Raw genomic sequence first — 20999 nt, 5'->3', positions numbered from 1 at the left:
TTTTGATTAATTTGCAACACTACAGGCAAAAATATATTTTAACCATTTAAAAAAACTAAACTCCATCCATAGCAAGGAGCTTATCATTCTTATATTTTAAACACAGTTCTGATATGTGTGATATTTTAATATTATTGACATCAAGCATTAACTGGGTACTGATAAGTCCTAGAGTTGGGTTTTATATGATCTCTTCTTTCAGAATGCATTTATCTAGTGAGACAAAAAATCAGACAAATACACTTATACTTTGAAAACAAAGTTTTAAAATAACTACAAGAAAGGATATTTAACTAATGTACAGCTGCACTAGATAGATTCAATTATAACTAGATAGATGCATTCCTAGAAAGGTCTGTGAAACAAATATCGAGTTTCCAATTGAATTCCATTATCATTTCAGAAGTGTATATAAAGAAAAAATTATTTGCCACTGTGGTAAAACAGGAGACTCTTTGTAACCTTTCTCAGAATGTCTCCTTACCTTTGGGATCGTATACTCTCCATCCCAAGGCAACTTTATATCTGGTTGAAAGGGAACCTGAGATTGCTGCCCAGATGAAAGCTTTGTCCAGATCATCCACCTAAGTCCATCCCCCAAATACCTAGAAATATTCAGGGAAGAAAAACAAGATACTCCTTTTGTGTCATCAAAGAATAGGACACACTGAGACTTTGGTGGGGGGCACATTGTAGGCCAGTTTCTGCTTGGGAGATTTTATCTCAGAAGGCTACTTTTGTATTCTTGGGAAGCATCTAGTTACTGTTGGGCAGAATCCTTTTAGAGTAGATATACTATCAATTTTCTGAAACGTGTTGATTCTTTTAAATCAACTCTAGAGAAAGCCTCTTTTTAGTCTTGAATTTGTGGGATCAGAGAAGAGGGAGGCATAAGAACCAGGCATTAAGATGTATTAGCAGCTAAGGTAACAAAAAGAGATCAAGTGATCAGGGATCCCAAGAATCTAAGCAGATTCAGAGAGCATGAAGGTCAGGACATTTGGGTTTATAGATCAACAAAATTTAGAGCAAAGACAAACTTTTCCTAGTTATTCTATACCATTAAAAAAAAAACAAAGTTCTCTGGATCACTTCCCAGAAGAAGCTGAACCTCTGGGATAACTAGTTTGATGTACAAAGCCACAGCCTTGGATGTCCTTCACCCAGAACCAAAGATAAATTAAGAATGACACTAAAGAATATTCACTTTCACTTTAAGGACATGCTCTCTATGTAGTTATGGTGTATTTTACTACATAGTCATTGCATGAACATCCAGCAAAATGATGAGTCAATGCATATCTTTGCACTCTCAGGAAAGACTCCTTCCCTCCCCCAATAGATTGTCAACATGGGAGGGACTCCTGGTATAGGAACTTCTTCTATCAACACAGATCATCACAAACCCTTGACTTAGAATTTTTGACTTAGAATTAGGATTTTACAAGGGATCTGAGAGATGATCTTGTCCTCCATTTTCCTCCACCCCCATTTTACTCATTTTGTCTGAGGCACAGATGGGGAGAATGAGTTCCAGAGAAGTTGGCTGTGTAATCCTAGGAGACCCCTCATCTCGGAGGAGGTCTCCTGGCTGGCAGCTGAGCTAGATTAAATCTTCTGAGGAGGCCTTGTGGCTGAGTTCTCTGAACTTCCCTTGGCTTAGCCTAGGCCGGAAAAATCTTATACCCCTTTCTCTCTCTCTTCTTCTCAATTCCTTTCCTCTATATTAATTATACCACCATGAAATTCCCAAAGTGGCTTGAGTATTTTATTGGGACCTGAATTAATCCCTGGCGACCACTAGTATAATATATTCAGTCAAAACCCCCTAAATGTACCCCTTACAGAGGAAGGGGAGTAGTTCAAGCTCTCCACTCTCCTCCAGCTCTAAGGCTGTGAAAATATTTAAGACTGAGCTATTTTCCTGTTCACTTCTCATTTAGCTAATTTGAGTTTGGAATAAGATCCCTGAATTAAGAGAATTTACCCCTGGCAAAATCATTATGAAGACTCATTTTCTGATTTTTGGTCTTTGAGTATCTTGCTCTACTTCAGTGTAGTGGGAAGAAAGAAACAAAATTGGAGGAATTTCAGCCCACCCCCCTCACCCATTCTTCGTCTCTTCAACTAAGAGAGAAAGACACTTCAATTATCCAAAGATCTCTCTATGTCAATAACAGAGCTGCTAATGAATAAGAAGCTAACAGAGCTTCTTATTTGCCTTAATGATAATACCATCTTACAAAAAAAAAAGCAGAAGAATCAATAAGGAACAATTCTATTTTAGATTTGATTTTCATGACTAACATTAAGCATTAATGGAGTGATGTCACACCCTACAATTTAGAATTTACATCATCCTTTCCTTCAGGATGTTCATAATCAACTAACCTTAGGGAGAAGAACAGTTGAATACACATAGAATATGTGGTCAAGAGAGAGGACAAAAATTCTACAGAGAATCTCAGATCAGCAGAGATATGAAACACACAAGAATGAAATTCTGAAAGCACAAAGAAAAATAATTCTAATGGAGAATGGGGCCTAGCTAATAGTAAACACAATAAATGTTGATGGGCTGGTCGAAATTGTATTGAGTCCTATGTTTATATGTGACCCATTAACTTTTTTTTATGGCCTGGATTTGTGATTTCATTGATTAAAGAATTCCCAGGAAGAAAATTCCCTTTATTCATGTAGATAAGCAACTTTTATATAATTTAATGTCTTAGAAAATGGTCTGGGAACACTGAGGAATTGAGGACCAAGAACCAAGTTTTCCTGACTCTAAGATGTCACTAAGACACCATTCACTAAATCACATTAGTTTTCACAAACACCTTAGATTTTAAAAAAAATATCTAAAGATGGAAACAAGGGTAAATAGCAGATGATGGATGCATGTCACACTTCTGTAAAAATTGTGTCAGGATTACAAAAGCTCAGGATGCATTGAAATCCTCAAAAATGCAAAAGTAATAAAAAATTAAAAATCATATTTAAGTAAAGATGAATAACAACAAAACGGTGCTGCTCAGAGTGGATAAAAGTAGAAAGAAGGAATGCTCAGCACTTGTGTTACTTGTTTTCTTTGGTAGTAAGAAAGGTCTGTGGACTAAAAATGATAGGATAAAAATGGGTAATAAGGAATTAATATTCTAGATAAATAAGAGAAAAGCTAACTGCTTTTGATCTAATCGAATCTAATCCATCCCAATTCAAGAAACATTTTTTAAAGCATCTGTTATGTGCACAGCACTGACAAGATCAATGGTCCTTGATTGATTTCATTGTAGGGCACAAAGAGAACTGGCAGATGTTACTCTGCTTAAAAGATTATAGAAAACTGGAGAGTGACTGAAGAACTGGGGGTGTGTTAGGGTCAAATGTCCCAACTTTCAAAAAAGGCACGAGAATAGTTTATAAATTATAAGACAGTAAGTTTTACTTTTGGTTCCTTGCAAAATTCTGAAATATAATTAAATAATGGTTAGTGAAAAGAAAATATTGATCACAAAGGCTCTGCATAGCTTCATTTAAAACTAGATTACACTAGACTAATTTTATTTTCTCTTTCAATAGGTTACTAAACTGGAAGATATGAGGAGTAGTATACCATGTACATATATTTTCTCAAAATATTTGATAAAATCTCATATTGTTTTTGTAGAAAACATGGAAAGATGTAGGTTATACAATAATTTAAGTTGTTGAATTTGGAAGTAATTCAAAGAATATCCATTAATGGTTGAATGTTCCTAAGTGTTCTGTCTGAGATTAAGGCTTTCTTTTAACATTTGCTCCTCTTCTTCCAGATTGTCCATTACTTTCATCTATTTAAATTCCCAGAAAGTCATTCTTTCATTTTGGGTTCTTTTTTTGGTGTAGTTTTCCCCTGTAGATTAAAATTTTTCTATTCTGCTAATAATTTTGGTGGGTTTTCCCATAAATATAGCTTTCAGAATTTTTATTTCTATTTGAAACTATTCAGAGCATTCTGTTGTGATCCTGTGCTCTTTTTGGAAATCCACAGGGTTCTCTGCCTCCTTAGGTGTTGATGCATTTTATTTTGTCTTGTAATATTTATTCAGAGATGTCAGGAGTCATTTAGATGAGGAGGCTATCTTTTCTTCTCTTATTAATATTATAGTTTTTAATTATCTGCTTGTATTCACAGTCTTTAACTGAGTTTTCTTCTTTCTATTTGGTAATTTCAGATTTTTCCCCCCTTATGTTCCCCTATTCCTCACATTATGACTACTTCCCCTTTAATGGTGGTTCCTCCAGGTACTTCATCTCAAAGCTGTCAACATTCCATCCCATGCTGGGCAATTCATGTTGCACTAGTCTTAGCAATTTCTAGGAGAACAGAACTTATCAGAGTTGATGCAAGCCTCTCTTAAGCCTTTTTTGCTTGGTAGATTATCCCATACATTATGGCACAGTTCATTCTTTTCTCATTCCTCTGGATAAGGACCACTGAAGCACAATGCGCTGCTACACATTAGTCCCAGCCAAAGCAAGCATCTGACCTTTGAGGCCTTCTACTTTACCTAGAGGGCTAAGGGGAAGAGCTGAATTCTATTTTAAGTCCATGGATTGGCTTATACAGTTCTATCGGAAGGGAGAGCATGCAAAGTGCTTTAGGGATGGGGGATTAGCCTTTCTTGCTGTTAGTTCACTAGGTTGTTACCTTAGAGTTCTTGATATCTTAGACCATGGAGATAGCTAAAAGTACTTTATCTGTTGTGCATATTTCCCATTTTGGAGAGATCTGAGAGGTTATGAAAATCCGAGGATCAGAGAAAGCCCTCCATCTTATTGGTCACATGGTCTGGAAAACTAATGGTCCAAAGGTGATTTGGAAAAGGTCTCCAGTGAATTGGCCTAGGGGTCTGTTCTTGGCCCTGTTCTAACATTTTTATCAATGACTTGAATGAAAGTACAGATAGCATACTCATCAAATTTGCAGATAACAAATGGCTAAGAGGGATGACTAACATGTTAGATGATAGTCATATAGAGTTAGATGATAGTCAGGATCCTTCAAAAATCTTAGATTATAACCCTGGGCCAAATTAAGAAGAGTAAATTCAATAGGGATGAATGCTTAATCATACTTGGGTTCAAAAATCAACTTCAGAAGTGCAAGGTGGAGAAGGTTTGCCTAGGAAGAAATTTGTCTAAAAAAATCTAGAGACTTTAGGAGATTTTCAGCCAAATGTGAGTCAACTGTGACAGCCACAGAATCTTATGTTCACTTGCAATAATTCAATTGAATTTAATGAGCATTTCTTGAATACTTACTGCATACTACTCACAATGCCTGCACTATGTTTGGTGATAAGAACATAAATAAAGATCAAACCATTCCCATTCATAAAGTACAACATCCACAGATATTAGGATTAATATTACTAAGACTTTAGAACATCCCATATATACAGGTAAAATACAAAAGACACAAAGGTGAATAGGAAGAACATTCTAGGGATGGGTAAAGAGTCTGTGAAAAGGAATAGGGGTGAGAATCAGAATTTCATGTATGGGTAACAGCAAGTAGGCTAATTTGCTGAAGTATACAATATGAGGGGAATGATATGAGATCCGTTTAGACAAGGATATTGGAGGCTTATACAGTTTTGGTGGGTTTTCTCATAAATATAGCTTTCAGAATTTTTATTTCTGTTTGAAACTATTCAGAGCATTCTGTTGTGATCCTGTGCTCTTTTTGGAAATTGGAGGCTAAAGAATGTGAAGGGCTTTAAAGCCCCAAAAGATGTTTGTGTTTTATCCTAGAAAAACTAGGGATACACTCATGATATCATTTAAGAGTCTAGGTCCTCCCCAGATGGTGATTGAAGGTTCAAATCTGTCCTTAGGTACTTCCTAGCTATGTGACCCTGGGCAAGTCACTTAACCCCCATTGCCTAGCCCTCACCTCTCTTGAAACAAATAGAGTATTGATTCTAAAATGTCAGGTAAGGATTTTTTTTCCAAGTCCACAGGAGAGGTGATGAGGACCTAAACTAGGTAGTGACTATAAGAGTAGAGAGAAGGGACAGACACAGAGAGGTGGATGTAGAATCAAAGGAGCTTTGCAACTGATTAGATATTGGAGTGGGAGAATTATCTTTAGGAAGGGCAATGAGTTGAATGCCTATAATTGAAGAATATCTCAAAGGTCCAAGCTGGGTAAACTAATGCAGTGCATCTAAAAGAAATCCAAGATATTGAAATTCTCTGTCTCTGTCTCCATGTGTGTGTGTCTCTTTTTGTCTGGAGACCTAGAAAGGGGTTTACTTTGTACGTATTCATGTTCTTAAAACTTGTTTTAAAGAGAAAAACAATTAATCCAAAAGGCACAGAAAATAGAGATAATAGAATGAAAGTTTTTATTTTAAAATATAATTATATTTTCTCATAATTATTTATATCCTGAATACATTTATACAGGTAGAGATAAAAGTGAAAAAATTTATTTTTTTTTAATTTTTACATCAATTTCTTCAACTAAAAACCATCACCTCAGATCTTTTGCTCATTTATCAAATGGTGTGACAGAGCTTGGTAATTCAAATGATTAGAGAAGGATAGTATGCAGGACCAAAAGAGGAGAAAGTACTTCTGTATTCTGCGATCAGCCCACATTTGCCATTCATATTTAGTTTGGAATTTTATGTTTCAGGAAGGCCATTAAACACCTGGAGATCATCTGTAGAAGGATGTCTAAGATGGTTGAAGAGTCTGGAGTTCATACCACATGATGATTCATGGAAAGAAATGGGAATGCTGATTATACACAAGAGAAGATTTAAGTTTGAGGATCTACCTGCCATTTGAAGGGTAATGTATAAAAAAGGGATTAGACTGATTCTCTTTGGTCCAAGAAGATAAAACTTGGAATAATGATGGGTTGGGGAAGGGGTAAGGGTGGCAGAGAGAACTGCACAAAGTTTGGCTTGATGTCAATGAAAACTTCCTCCCAATAAAAGTTTTTCAAAGTGGAATGGGCTGCCTTGGGAGGTAGTTTGGTTCTCCCTCAATGGGTGTCTTCCAGCAAAGGTGGGTTGACCATTTCTTAGGTATATTGTAGAGGGGATTCCTGGTCAGGTACATTCAATTAGACTCTTCATGGTTCCTTTTAACTTCAAGGTTCTGTCATTCAGGACTAGGAAGGAAAAGATGAGGAAGGGGAACCTTCAAAAGAACATTTAGAACTATTCTGGCAACACTGGTCTTTCCCTTCCTACCACATGTTTTTTCAGGAAGTAAAGCACAACTATTACTATTGAACATCTGTGAGTACAATAAAATTTGTGAAGATTCCACTTACTTTTTGAATTTGTTCATTATCCCACCTTCATTGTTTGTAATACCATGGACGATCTTTTGAAGTTGCCTATTAAAAAAACAAACAAACACCCAACCATAAAATAATGTTATCACAAAAATAATAGCTTTTAAAAAGTATTTCTTTATGAGCTCCAATCTCCTCTGTGACTGCCAAAAGGAGAAAACAAACCCCACTTTGGACTGAACAATATTTACTAAAACAATGTTTGCTGGTACTTATATGTTATTTTGTCTGATTAAGTGGGTTGGAAAATTGGGAACTTTGGCATGTGACTCTAAAGAATGTGGCCTTTTGGAATGAAGCATTCTCCTTTTCAAGGGAGGGGAGGGGCTAGCTAAAACTGAGAAGACAAAGTGAATGCTAGAAGCTCCAGGGAAAAGGATAGTTTTGAGCAAGGTTGGGAGAGAACTTATTGGTGTTGGCAAAGTAGCTGCCTGGCCTCAAGAAGTCAATCTCCCTTTTTGAGAGGCTCTGGGCTTCTAAAGGATGACCTTATCAGCTGATGAGGCCATTTTAATGTCAGTGAGGATGGTGAACAATAAGGCAGAGTTTCTGCTTGAGATTCTAGAGAGACAGAGAACACTTTGAAACAACCCTTAGAAGAAAGTACAATGCAAGACAGAGAATAACTCCCGACTAACTAGTGTTTGAAAAGAAAGCCTTTAGCTCAGCTAATTAACCAATCCTTACATAGAGTGGAATAGAATCTTAAAGGGGTGTGAGCAACTTAAATGTTATTAAATCCATCTCCTCAATTTCTCAAACAATGGGAAACAGAAATTTATTAAGCACCTACTATGTGCCAGGCACTGTGCTTTACAAATATTATCTTATTTGATATTCATGACAACCCTGGGAGGTCATGAATGAGGTCTCAAAAAACTGAGACATTTGTAGGCTGTTAGGTGACTTGCTGAAGATTACATATCTAGTAGAGGTCCGAGACCAGATTTGAACTTGAGTCATCCTTACTCCGGGGCTAGTAAGAAGGCTAGGTCTAGATCTCCATGCACTGATATAATGCATGATGTAACCCAATAGCACTATATGAAGGCTTGTTATTGTTATCATCATCATTATACTCATCCTCATTTCAGGAATCCAAATAAGGTAGAATTTAGGAGTATTCAATATCAAAATATAAATTACATGAATTAAACCATTGAAAACACATGTAAACATGAAAATTTTAATCTGGAACCTGATCATCTCCATTAATGTATCATCCTAAAATGATAGTTGGTGGCTAGGTGATGCAGTGAACAGAATTCCAGGCCTTCAGTCAGGAAGATTCATCTTTCAGAATTCAAATATGGCCTCAGACACGTACTGGCTGTGTGACCCTGGGCAAGTCACTTATCCCATTTGCCTCAGTTTCCTCACCTGTCAAGTAGACTAGAGAAGGAAATGGCAAATCATTCCAGTATATTTGCCAAGAAAACCCCAAATGGAGTCCCAAAGAGGCAGACATGACTGAATAAGAACATCAAAATGTTGGCCTGACTGAGGCAGAGATACTCCCTGAGAGAGAGATGAGAAATGGCACATTTCAAGTCACTTCTACCATTTGGGTTATCATCTCCTCTCAGGACCCTAAGCCCAAGAATCTTAATAAATGTTTTATTCCTTCATTTATTCTTTATCCATGTCAAATTGCAAAAGTGCTCATAATCTTTGGCAAATGGTGATTATTACTATGTCCAAGCTTCAAATCTGTCACTTGCTTCTCTTTCAGGCTTCATATTCCATAACAAACATGACCAACCTTACATTAAAAAAATTATATTATCCCCCTGCCCAGAAACCCTTCACCGTCACACCAGTCTAAAGCTCAATATGTTCCTTGATTGTCCATCAAGTTTCAGTGCCCAAGTCTATCCCTAGCTGATGGCTTCTAGACACTGACCAGGTCTGGATCACTCCCATGCCTGACCACTACTTTGAGTTCCCAATCTTGTCTTGGCTGACACGGTCTCATCTTTCCATATAATCTCTATACCCATGTTGGTGAAGTCCTGGCATGGATACTGGGATGGCAATGGGAGGGCTTCTCTGTTCTCCCTCTTGAGGACAGTTTTGCATGCCCCTCTGTCTGGCCACCCAATGAGAGCATTTCCTCCCTCTGCTGTCTGGGGTAATGGGGAGGGAATCAGAGGCAGCTTAAAGTTGCATTTTGGCACACAATCTCAAAAATGTTCATCAACGTTGCTCTATTCCCACAGATCTGATATCATAGCCCTCAACTTATACCTCTAAACTTTTCTCCTACTTTCCCCTTACATGAAAATATATTCTGGTCACCTGATATATTCTTTCCCCAAAATACCTTATATATTGCTGGCCCAGTGTCTTTGTTCAAGCTCTAATTTCTTACCCTGAATGCTCTGCCTTTTCTGTTGAATCTTTCCAAACCCTACCCTTCCTTTAAAACCTAGCTCAAAGTCCATCTCCTCTAGGTTACCTTCTCTAATCACACAGCTTAAAATGAAGTCCCCTGCCTCTACACTTCAACAGCTCTTAATTCCAATATAATTCATTTGGCCTAGATTATACACTCTTCTATATTATATTTTCCATAAAAATGTGTTTTTCTTCCTTGAATATTAAGTTCCTTAAGAACAGAGACCTTGTTTTATATTTATTTGTATCCTTTCAAAGTGTCTAACAGATAATTGGTGCTCAATGAGTATGGCTGGTTTATTCTCTTTATAGAATTACAGATTTTATAATTATTAGGGACTTTTGAAATCATGGAACTATAAGGCCAGAGATTTAGACCTGGAAGGGATCTTGGAGGCCATCTAACCAAACTGTCTCCTTTCACAGATAAAGAAACAGAAGCCAGAATAGGTGAAATTCTTTGCTCAAGACCATATGGGTGGTTAGCATCAGAAGTCATTTTGACTTGGATAGTCCACTTTTCACTGTAGTATATTTCTCTCCCCACCCCAAAGTATCAGAAGTGAGGGTCAAACTTTTGTTTCTCTGGCTCCAAATCTAAGATTCCTACCACTAACCCTTAATTTTATAGAGGAAATAGCTGAGCACCAGAAAGGCAAAATCCAAGATCATAAAACCAGAAAGTAGGTTTGAATCATGGCCACAACGGAAAGGTAGAAATGTGTTACCCTTTAAAAACTATTTAGATTACTATTCCTCAAATGGACCCTTGTTCTTGCTCATTTTCTCCTCTGTTGACCACTTGACCAGCCTATCAAAATTCTTCCTCATCATTGTGACATATCACCACCTGGAAGAAGGTACCAGCTCTATACAGGAAGATTTCACTGCATAAACCATCCTACACATCATTTATAAAAACTTCAAAAAAATCAGTTCCAACACAGATTCCTGGGGAATACCATTCCCCCCCCCTCCTCCAGTGGTAGGCATGCCAATTTATCTCTCACTCTATTTCCCATCTTTGATTTCCTATCCATGACAAGCTAATACAATTCAGTATATTTATTTTTTAATTTTTCATACTTTTATATGGATCCTTGATCAAAGCCTTAAAAAATTAAAAAGATAACATCTAATGATTTGCTTTTATCTACATGGATTCTTGGGACAGCTAGGTTGCATCCAGAGACAGGAAGATTCATCTTCTTTTTTTTTTTTTTAAATTTTAATATTATTTTATTTGGTCGTTTTCATACATTATTCACTGGAAACAAAGATTGTTTTCTTTTCCTCCCCCCCCTCCCCCCCCAACCCCCCCCCCCCAGCCTTTCCCTCTCCCATAGCCGACGCTTGATTCCACTGGTTGTCACATGTGTTCTTGACTCGAACCCATTTCCCTGTTGTTGGAGTTTGCATTATAGTGTTCATTTAGAGTCTCTCCTCAGTCTTATCTCCTCCAACCCTGTAGTCAAGCAGTTGCTTTTCAGCGGTGTTTTTACTCCCACAGTTTATCCTCTGCTTGTGGGTAGTATTTTTTTTTTTAGATCCCTGCAGATTGTTCAGGGATTGCATTGATACTAATGGAGAAGTCCATCACCTTCGATTGTACCACAATGTATCAGTCTCTGTGTACAATGTTTTCCTGGTTCTGCTCCTCTCGCTCTGCATTACTTCCTGGAGGTTGTTCCAGTCTCCATGGAACTTCTCCACTTTATTATTCCTTTTAGCACAATAGTATTCCATCACCAACATATACCACAATTTGTTCAGCCATTCCCCAATTGAAGGGCATCCCCTCATTTTCCAATTTTTGGCCACCACAAAGAGCGTAGCTATGAATATTTTTGTACAAGTCTTTTTGTCCATTATCTCTTTGGGGTACAAGCCCAGCAGTGCTATGGCTGGATCAAAGGGCAGACAGTCTTTTATCGCCCTTTGGACATAGTTCCAAATTGCCCTCCAGAATGGTTGGATCAATTCACAACTCCACCAGCAATGAATCAATGTCCCCACTTTGCCACATCCCCTCCAGCATTCATTACTTTGCATAGCTGTCATGTTAGCCAATCTGCTAGGTGTGAGATGATACCTCAGAGTTGTTTTGATTTGCATCTCTCTGATTATAAGAGATGTAGAGCACTTTTTCATGTGCTTATTAATAGTTTTGATTTCTTTGGCTGAGAATTGCCTGTTCATGTCCCTTGCCCATTTGTCAATTGGAGAATGGCTTGATTTTTTGTACAATTGATTTAGTTCTTTATAAATTTTAGTAATTAAACCCTTGTCAGAGGTTTTTATGAAGATTGTTTCCCAATTTGTTGCTACCCTTCTGATTTTGGTTACATTGGTTTTGTTTGTACAAAAACTTTTTAATTTGATGTAATCCAGATTATTTATTTTGCATTTTGTAATTCTTTCTAATTCTTGCTTGGTTTTGAAGTATTTCCCTTCCCAAAGGTCTGACATGTATACTATTCTGTGTTCGCCTAATTTTCTTATAGTTTCCTTCTTTATGTTCAAGTCATTCATCCATTTTGAATTTATCTTGGTGTAGGGTGTGAGGTGTTGATCTAAGCCTAATCTTTCCCACACTGTCCTCCAATTTTCCCAACAGTTTTTATGAAATAGTGGATTTTTGTCCCAAAAGCTGGGATCTTTGGGTTTGTCATATACTGTCTTGCTGAGGTTGCTTGTCCCCAGTCTATTCCACTGATCCTCCTTTCTGTCTCTTAGCCAGTACCAAATTGTTTTGATGACCGCTGCTTTATAATATAGTCTGAGATCTGGGACTGCAAGACCCCCTTCCTTTGTGTTTTTTTTCATTAATTCCCTGGATATCCTTGATCTTTTGTTCTTCCAAATGAACTTTGTTATGTTTTTTTCTAAATCAGTAAAAAAAATTTTTGGAAGTTCCATGGGTATGGCACTAAATAGATAGATGAGTTTGGGTAGGATGGTCATTTTTATTATATTGGCTCGTCCTACCCATGAGCAGTTAATGTTCTTCCAATTGTTCAAGTCTAGTTTTAGTTGTGTGCAAAGTGTTTTGTAGTTGTGTTCATATAGATCCTGTGTTTGTCTTGGGAGATAGATTCCTAAGTATTTTATTTTGTCTTGGGTAATTTTGAATGGGATTTCTCTTTCTAGTTCTTGCTGCTGAGCTGTGTTGGAATTATATAGAAATGCTGATGACTTATGTGGGTTTATTTTGTATCCTGCAACTTTGCTAAAGTTGTTGATTATTTCAATTAGCTTTTTGGTTGAGTCTCTAGGATTCTTTAAGTAGACCATCATGTCATCTGCAAAGAGTGATAATTTGGTCTCCTCCTTGCCTATTTTGATGCCTTCAATTTCTTTTTCTTCTCTAATTGCTACTGCTAGTGTTTCTAATACAATGTCAAATAATAGAGGTGATAATGGGCATCCTTGTTTCACTCCTGATCTTAATGGGAATGGATTTAGTTTATCCCCATTGCAGATGATATTAGCTGATGGTTTTAGATATATACTGTTTATTATTTTTAGGAATGACCCTTCTATTCCTATGCTTTCTAGTGTTTTTAGTAGGAATGGGTGTTGTATTTTATCAAAGGCTTTTTCTGCATCTATTGAGATAATCATGTGATTCTTGTTGGTTTGCTTGTTGATGTGGTCAATTATGTGGATAGTTTTCCTAATGTTGAACCAGCCCTGCATCCCTGGTATGAATCCTACTTGATCATGGTGGATGACCCTTCTAATCACTTGCTGGAGTCTTTTTGCTAGTATCCTATTTAAGATTTTTGCATCTATATTCATTAGGGAGATTGGCCTATAGTTTTCTTTCTCTGTTTTTGGCCTGCCTGGCTTTGGAATTAGTACCATGCTTGTGTCATAAAAGGAGTTTGGTAGGACTCCCTCTTTGCTTATTATATCAAATAGTTTGTATAATATTGGGGTTAACTGTTCTCTGAATGTTTGATAGAATTCACTGGTGAATCCATCAGGCCCTGGGGATTTTTTCTTAGGCAGTTCTTTGATGGCTTGATGGATTTCAATTTCTGATATGGGATTATTTAAGAAAACTATTTCTTCTTCTGTTAGTCTAGGCAATTTATATTTTTGTAAATATTCATCCATATCACCTAGGTTGGTATATTTATTGCCATATAGTTGGGCAAAGTAGTTTTTAATGATTGCCTTAATTTCCTCTTCATTTGAGGTGAGATCCCCCTTTTCATCCTTGATGCTATTAATTTGCCTTTCTTCTTTCCTTTTTTTAATTAACCAGTACTTTGTCTATTTTGTCTGTTTTTTCAAAGTACCAGCTTCTAGTCTTGTTTATTAGCTCAATAGTTCTGTCACTTTCTATTTTATTAATTTCTCCCTTAATTTTTAGGATCTCTAGTATGGTTTTCTTCTGGGGGTTTTTAATTTGTTCATTCTCAAGTTTTTTTATTTGCATTTCCAATTCCTTGGTCTCTGTCCTCCCTAATTTGTTAATATATGCACTCAGGGATATGAATTTTCCTCTAAGTACTGCCTTGGCTGCATCCCATAAGGTCTGAAAGGATGTTTCGCCGTTGTCATTTTCTTCAACGAAATTGTTAATTGTTTCTATGATTTCTTCTCTAACTATCCGATTTTGGAGTATCATGTTATTTAATTTCCAATTAATTTTTGATTTGGGTCTCCATGTACCCTTGCCGATCAATATTTTAATTGCCTTGTGATCTGAAAAGGCTGCAGTTAATATTTCTGCTTTTCTGCATTTAAGTGCCATGTTTCTATGACCTAGTGTATGATCTATTTTTGTGAATGTGCCATGTGGTGCTGAAAAGAAGGTGTATTCTTTTTTGTCCCTATTTATTTTTCTCCATATGTCTATTAATTCTAATTTTTCTAAGATTTCATTCACCTCTTTTACCTCTTTCTTATTTATTTTTTGATTTGATTTATCTAAATTTGATAGTGGTTGGTTCAAGTCTCCCACTAATATGGTTTTACTGTCTAATTCCTCCTTCAATTCTCCTAGTTTCTCTATTAAAAATTTGGATGCTATACCATTTGGTGCATACATGTTGATTAGTGATATTTCCTCATTGTCTATATTTCCTTTTAGCAGAATATATTTACCTTCCCTGTCCCTTTTGATCAGGTCTATTTGTACTTTGGCTTTGTCAGATATCATGATTGCAACTCCTGCCTTCTTTCTATCGGTTGAGGCCCAAAAGGTCTTACGCCAACCTTTAATTCTAACCTTGTGAGTGTCAACCCGTCTCATATGTGTTTCTTGAAGACAACATATGGTAGGGTTTTGTGTTCTAATCCAATCTGCTATTTGTCTGCGTTTTATGGGTGAGTTCATCCCATTCACGTTCAAAGTTATGATTGTTATTTGTGGATTCGCTGGCATTTTGATGTCTTCCCCTAGTTCTGACCTTTCTTCTTTAGCTTTCTCCTTTTGAACCAGTGATTTACTTTAGGTCAGTCCCCCTAGTCCCCTCCCTTGAGATGCTTCCCTTTCTAGCCCCTCCCTTTTTATGCTCCCTTCCCCTCCCCCCTCTCCTTCCCTCCCTTTTTGTACTCCCTCCCCCCTCCCCCTCCTTAATTTTCCTTTCTTTCTTGCCCTAATGGACAAGATAGAATTCAGGATCCCACTGGATCTAGATGTTCTTCCCTCTCAGATTTGATTTCACTGAGAGTAAGGTTTAAGTACTTCCACTTCACGCTCTCTTCCTCTCCTTCTCATATGAGAGTTCTTCCCCTCCCCTTCCCATGTGTATCTTTATATGGGAAAGTTTATTCTATTGATTCCCCCCCTATTTCTTGAAGTTAATCTTAGTATTATCACGGTTCCCCCCTCCCTTTTCCTTTTTTTGCCCCAACTTTCCCCAAATCTTCTTAATTCCCCAATCTTTCCCTATGCATGTTTCTTCTAACTACTCTTATGATGATACAATTTATAAGAGTTACACAAAACATTTTCCCCACATATTAATATATATAATTAGATGTAAATGTAGTCCTTATAGAAGAGAGTTTGACTTAAAGAGAAAGATAAGATTTGTCTCCTTTTCCCTTTCTTTCATATTTACCTTTTCATGTTTCTCTTGCTTTCTGTGCTTGGATATCGAACTTTCCACAGAGCTCTGGTCTTTTCTTAGCAAATGCTTGGAAATCTTCTATTTTGTTGAATGCCCATACTTTCCCCTGGAAGTATATAGTCAGTTTTGCTGGGTAGTTGATTCTTGGTTGGAGACCCAGCTCTCTTGCCTTTCTAAATATCGTGTTCCATGCTTTGCGGTCTCTTAGTGTATTAGCCGCTAAGTCGTGTGTGATCCTTATGGGAGCCCCCTTATATCTGAAGCTCTTCTTCTTGGCTTCTTGTAGGATTTTCTCCTTTACTTGGAAGCTCTTGAATTTGGCAATTACATTCCTAGGCGTTGTCTTTTGGGGATTTAGTATAGAAGGTGTTCTATGAATCCTTTCTATTTCTATTTTGCCCCCTTGCTCCAGAACGTGGGGGCAATTTTCTTTTATAATCTCCTCTAGAATAAAATCCAATTTGTTGTTTACCTCTGGTTTTTCTGGGAGACCGATGATACGGAGATTTTCTCGTCTTCCTCTGTTCTCCAGGTCCGTGACCTTCTCAGTGAGATATTTTCTGTTTTCTTCCAATTCATTAATTATTTGGGTTTGCTTTATTGATTCTTGCTGTTTTATCATCTCACTTTCTTCGAGGTGCTTGATTCTGGTCATTAGGGACTGGATTTGCTTTTCAGCCTTGTCTGCCCTTCTATTGGATGCTTCGAGTTCTTTTTCCAATTGAGCAGTCTTATCTGTCAGACAGCTGATCTCTTTCTCCCATTTTTCTTTCCAGAAGGTTTCCATCTTTTGGATAAGTTCCAGTTTGAGATCTTCCAGAGCTTGTTGATCGTTTCCATTTTGGGAGGTGTGTTCTGAATTTTTTTGGATTTCCTCCTCATTCTCCTCTTTTCCTTGGGTACTTCCACCATAAAAGTTTTCAATAGTCACTTTTTTCCCTTTCTTCCTGGAGGCTTGATTTTGGGCCATGTGAGCCATCCCTTTGGTGGTTTTATTTCCCTTTCCTTTTTGGTCTGGGGTCTGGGTTATAAGAGCGGTTTTTCTGTGAATTTAGGTTGCTTCAGACTAGTTCTTCCCAGCCTCAGAGCCCAGGTATTCAGCTCCGCCCAGATAATCAGCGCTCGTTGTTCAGCGCAGCCCGCACCGAGTCCAGGTCCGCTGGATTCTCCAGTGAAAGCGCCCTGAGACGTTTTTTTCCTGGCAGTCCCCAGATCCCAAGGACCCTGGAGTGCCCCCCCAGACAGAAACGCTCCCCACTCACTCGCTGTCCCGGTGAGCGCTCAGGTAGCTCACTCTGGTTTAGTGGGGGAGGTGGGGTGGGGGAAGGGCGGCTCAGTTCACTTTTCTGTGCAAGCTTTTCCTTCTTATTTTAGTGTGGAAATGTTCAAGCCCCACGTACCTTTGCCTCTGTGGGGTACTGGGGAGTCCTTCTGTTCCTCCAAAGGTGATTTTATGCTCCTTTGATGTAGTCTATTTCGTTCGGTGCTGGGGAGAGGAAGTGTGCCGCGTCTAGATTGCAGCCATGATTACCCGGAAGTCAAGATTCATCTTCTTAAATTCAAATCTGGTCTCACATACTAGCTGTGTGACTCTGGACAAATCACCTAAACCTGTTTGCCTCAGTTTCTTCATCTGAAAAATGAGCTAGGGAAGGAAATGCAAACTACTCCGGTATCTTTGCCAAGAAAATTCCAAATGGGGTCATAAAGAGTCAGCACAACTAAAACCAATTGAACAACAACAACAAAATATGGGTATTTACTCCCATAAATGGTCATTCATACATAAATAAGAAATCCATTTTGCTTTTTTGCCCCCCATAAAAAGTTACATTTAATAATCTGAACTTCTTTGTTTCTCTCTTTGGATAAGACCTGTGATTTCTTTGGTATAGAGACCTCTCAGTAAGGAAACTTCTTCCACCAATAAAGATCTATGACTGTTTTGGAAGTAACCCTTTTAGAAAGTCTTCTATGGGCCCTGAGAGGTTGTGATTTACCAGGGTCACCTGATCAATATCTGATAGAAAGATAAGACTTAAACTCAGGTGTTTCTGACTTAGGGGCTGGTTTTCCACTGTTGCTCCCTAGATCCCCACTATAGCCCTCCTGAAATGCTTTTGGCCTTCTAACTGGCACTTGGCATAGTGACTTTTATAACATCAGATAATATTTGATCATCTTCGATTGGTTTCATAACTCTGTGCTTTTTCTGCTTAACTTTGTCAATTAAGTCTAGAACAACACATATATTTATTACTCTCTGGTCTGGTTCCTACAAAATGTCCATTTTTAAGACTTCATGCAAAGCAATTCAATTTCAGCATGTTTTGTATCTCTGGGTACTCACTCACTGGCTAAGAACAATTCCCACACTGTTCTCTGCTTCTCTTTTTATCTTTCTGAATCTTGTAATTTATTCTTTGTTCCCTTTAGGTCCTGGAATGTACATTCTAAACTTTAAAAAGCCCACATCCAATATACTTGAGATGAAATAATTATAATCTTACAAAAATTCTCACAAACAATCCTTTACTCCTCTCCTCCCTGGGGAAAAAAAAGACTTATTGAGGACAACATTTGCATCTTTTAAAAAAAAGTTACAATAGAAACATTGGGTCCTAATTTAGCACGGACTAAGCAAAACTTGTAAATTAACAAAAAGGGTTTTGAATTCTCTTCCTCTTGTTGCTAATACAAGAAAAACAAGATTTATGCAGTTAACAATTTTCAATCTTCTATCCTTCACAAACTGTATTGTGTAACCAGCAGGACCTTGTAACCTTTCATTTTTTTTTTTTTTTGCTTTTGGCATGGTATTCTACAACTTATTGAATGTGGAGGAAATTCTGTGTCACTGATTCAAATGCATTAAAATGTATATTACTTTCTAGCAGGATTCCAAACTAGTCTAAAAGGTTTTCTTGTGGTTGGTTATTAGATGTAGTTTCAAATTTGAGTAATGTTTGAAAAATGGCAGGAGAGAAGATATAGATTTCTCTATAATGTTCTTCCTTGGAAAATGCAAGAGCAAAGAATTCATTCATTCTTTCTATAAGCCTCTTTAATCATTATTTTGCACAATGATCAGTAAGAGGTCTCATTGGTTCTCTAGATGTTTACCTTTCTTTAGGGAGAATCTATTTAAAGAGTCTATTTTTACCTCTGAAATCAGATGAAAGGTGAATCTCCAAGTCTATTCTGCAGTTTACTTTCTAGTTTGTATATAACCTGCCATAATTTGGGAGTTTCCTGGGCTGCTAGGTTGAGCCATATTTCAAATGTTTGTAAGGATGCCTTTGCATTAAATTTAGCTCAATGGCCAAACAGCATATTTTATTACTGTTTTCAGGATCCTCCACCCTGTGGTGAAGTATTTGGTAACTGATCTTAAGCATTCATTTATCCTTGGTTCCTAAAACTTTACCAGACTTGTGATTTCATTCTTCCTTGACGTAGACTGCAACCTGTCCATGTCTTAGATAGCTTCTCAGGTCCTGGCCAGGAAATTGCCATATCTAATGACTTTTTCTTTATCTAAATTCTTCTTGACATTTCTGCAGCATATGACAGTGTTGATCACCTTCTCCTGGATATTCAATTCTCTCTAGGTCTTCATGTTCTAGGTATTCTTGGTTCTCTCCTCCTACCTGTCTGATGGTTCCTTCTCTTTAATCTTTATCCCGACTATATTCACCAGTGTAGCTGCTACATTTTCCTGTTTTTCAATATTTAGATTTGTTAAGGTTTTTTCTCTCTTTAGGTGGAGACAAAAATCTGCCTCTGACTTTTACTCATTTGTTCTTGGTTCTGCTTTTTTTTTTTTGAGTCAAACAGAATGAGTTTAATCTCTCTTACATAAAAGCCTTTCAAATACTTAAGCTATCAAGTCTCCACTAAGTCTCATCTTCTCTGGTAGATGAAATTTGTAAAAAAGCACTTAGCACATTCCTGACAGATAAATCTGGTCGGGGAAGACAATGTCTGGCTCATCAATTCAGCATTCTAAAAAAACTGCACAGATTTGTAAGTTTGCTAGCTGTAAGAATTCTAGTACACTGTGAAATACACCCATAAGTGTTAATATCTCTAAAACCATGCTTTAGGAAAATTCAGAGAAGAGAGAAATTATCTTTTCTTCTGTAATCTGAATTTCTCTCATGCATTCTGATCTGTAAAGGCATAGGTCTAGAGTTTGGGATAAAAGGGCTTCCTCTAAAAGAAAAATCAAGCTACAAACAACTTCAAAAATATTTGGCTTGGAAGTTAGGAGACAAGCTATAGGATTTTGAGCAAATTGATTTCAGGCCTCAGATTACCCTTCTATTAAATGCTAATATTAGACTAGATGATCTCTGCAGTTACTTTCAGCTTTGACATTCCAGAGTGTGAATCATTTAATTAAAATGGAAAATCTCCCCTCTCCATTATTAATGACCTAATTATCCCAGTTGAGAATTGTTTCTCTTCCTGTCACATGTTTCATATAGAAAAGGAATTAAAGGCTGTCGCCATAGGTCAGAAGTAGGACCCATGGGCAGAAATTGCAGAAAGCATTCAAATACTTTGTTGGTCAGTTGCTTTTAGTTATGCACAACTCTTTCTGACCCCATTTAGAGTTTTCTTGGCAAAGACAGTGGAGTTGCCTGTCATTTGCTTCTCCAACCCATTTTACAGATAAGGAAACTAAGGCAAACAGGTAAAGTAACTTGACCAGGGTCACATAATCAATAAGTGTCTGAGGCCAGATCTGAACTCAGGAAGATGAAATTTCCTGATCCTAGGCCTGGCACTCTATTCACTCTGCTACCTAGCTGCCCAAATTCCAATAAATGAAGCTGTCTACAAATGGACTGAGAATTTTATGAGATCCATCACTAGAAGTGTTTAAAGAGAATGTGAGTGATGCTAACCATATTGTAGACATTATTCTTGCTTTGAGTTGGGTTACAGAACTTGAAATCCTTACAAATTCTGTAGTTCTTTGATTTAAATGACAATGGTATTCCTATAAAGTACTTTAATATGATCCAGAGGCTTTGAAAGTTGATCTTTCCTTTGTTGTTTTTTAAATACCTTTCCCTTTTCCCCCTCCTTTCATACTTTGCTCTTGCCAGAGTCTCATTTCATAAAACTGGACTGCCAGTTTCCCC

At 37.3% G+C, this 20999-nt stretch overlaps 1 protein-coding gene across 2 annotated transcripts in view; it reads right to left on the bottom strand.

The window, feature by feature from the left end:
- The window catches only part of BLNK (B cell linker), a 119359-nt gene that overhangs the window by 76791 nt on the left and 21569 nt on the right, over positions 1-20999 (bottom strand). For both annotated transcript variants that reach the window (XM_007478711.3, XM_007478712.3), the window contains exon 2: positions 7337-7402. In XM_007478711.3, the coding sequence (XP_007478773.2) occupies positions 7337-7402 (66 nt within the window). The remainder of the gene's footprint in view (positions 1-7336; positions 7403-20999) is intronic.

This window comes from Monodelphis domestica, chromosome 1 (assembly GCF_027887165.1).
Source record: "Monodelphis domestica isolate mMonDom1 chromosome 1, mMonDom1.pri, whole genome shotgun sequence".
NCBI classification, from domain to species: Eukaryota; Metazoa; Chordata; class Mammalia; order Didelphimorphia; family Didelphidae; genus Monodelphis; species Monodelphis domestica.
This window is presented reverse-complemented; position numbering and strand designations above follow the sequence as displayed.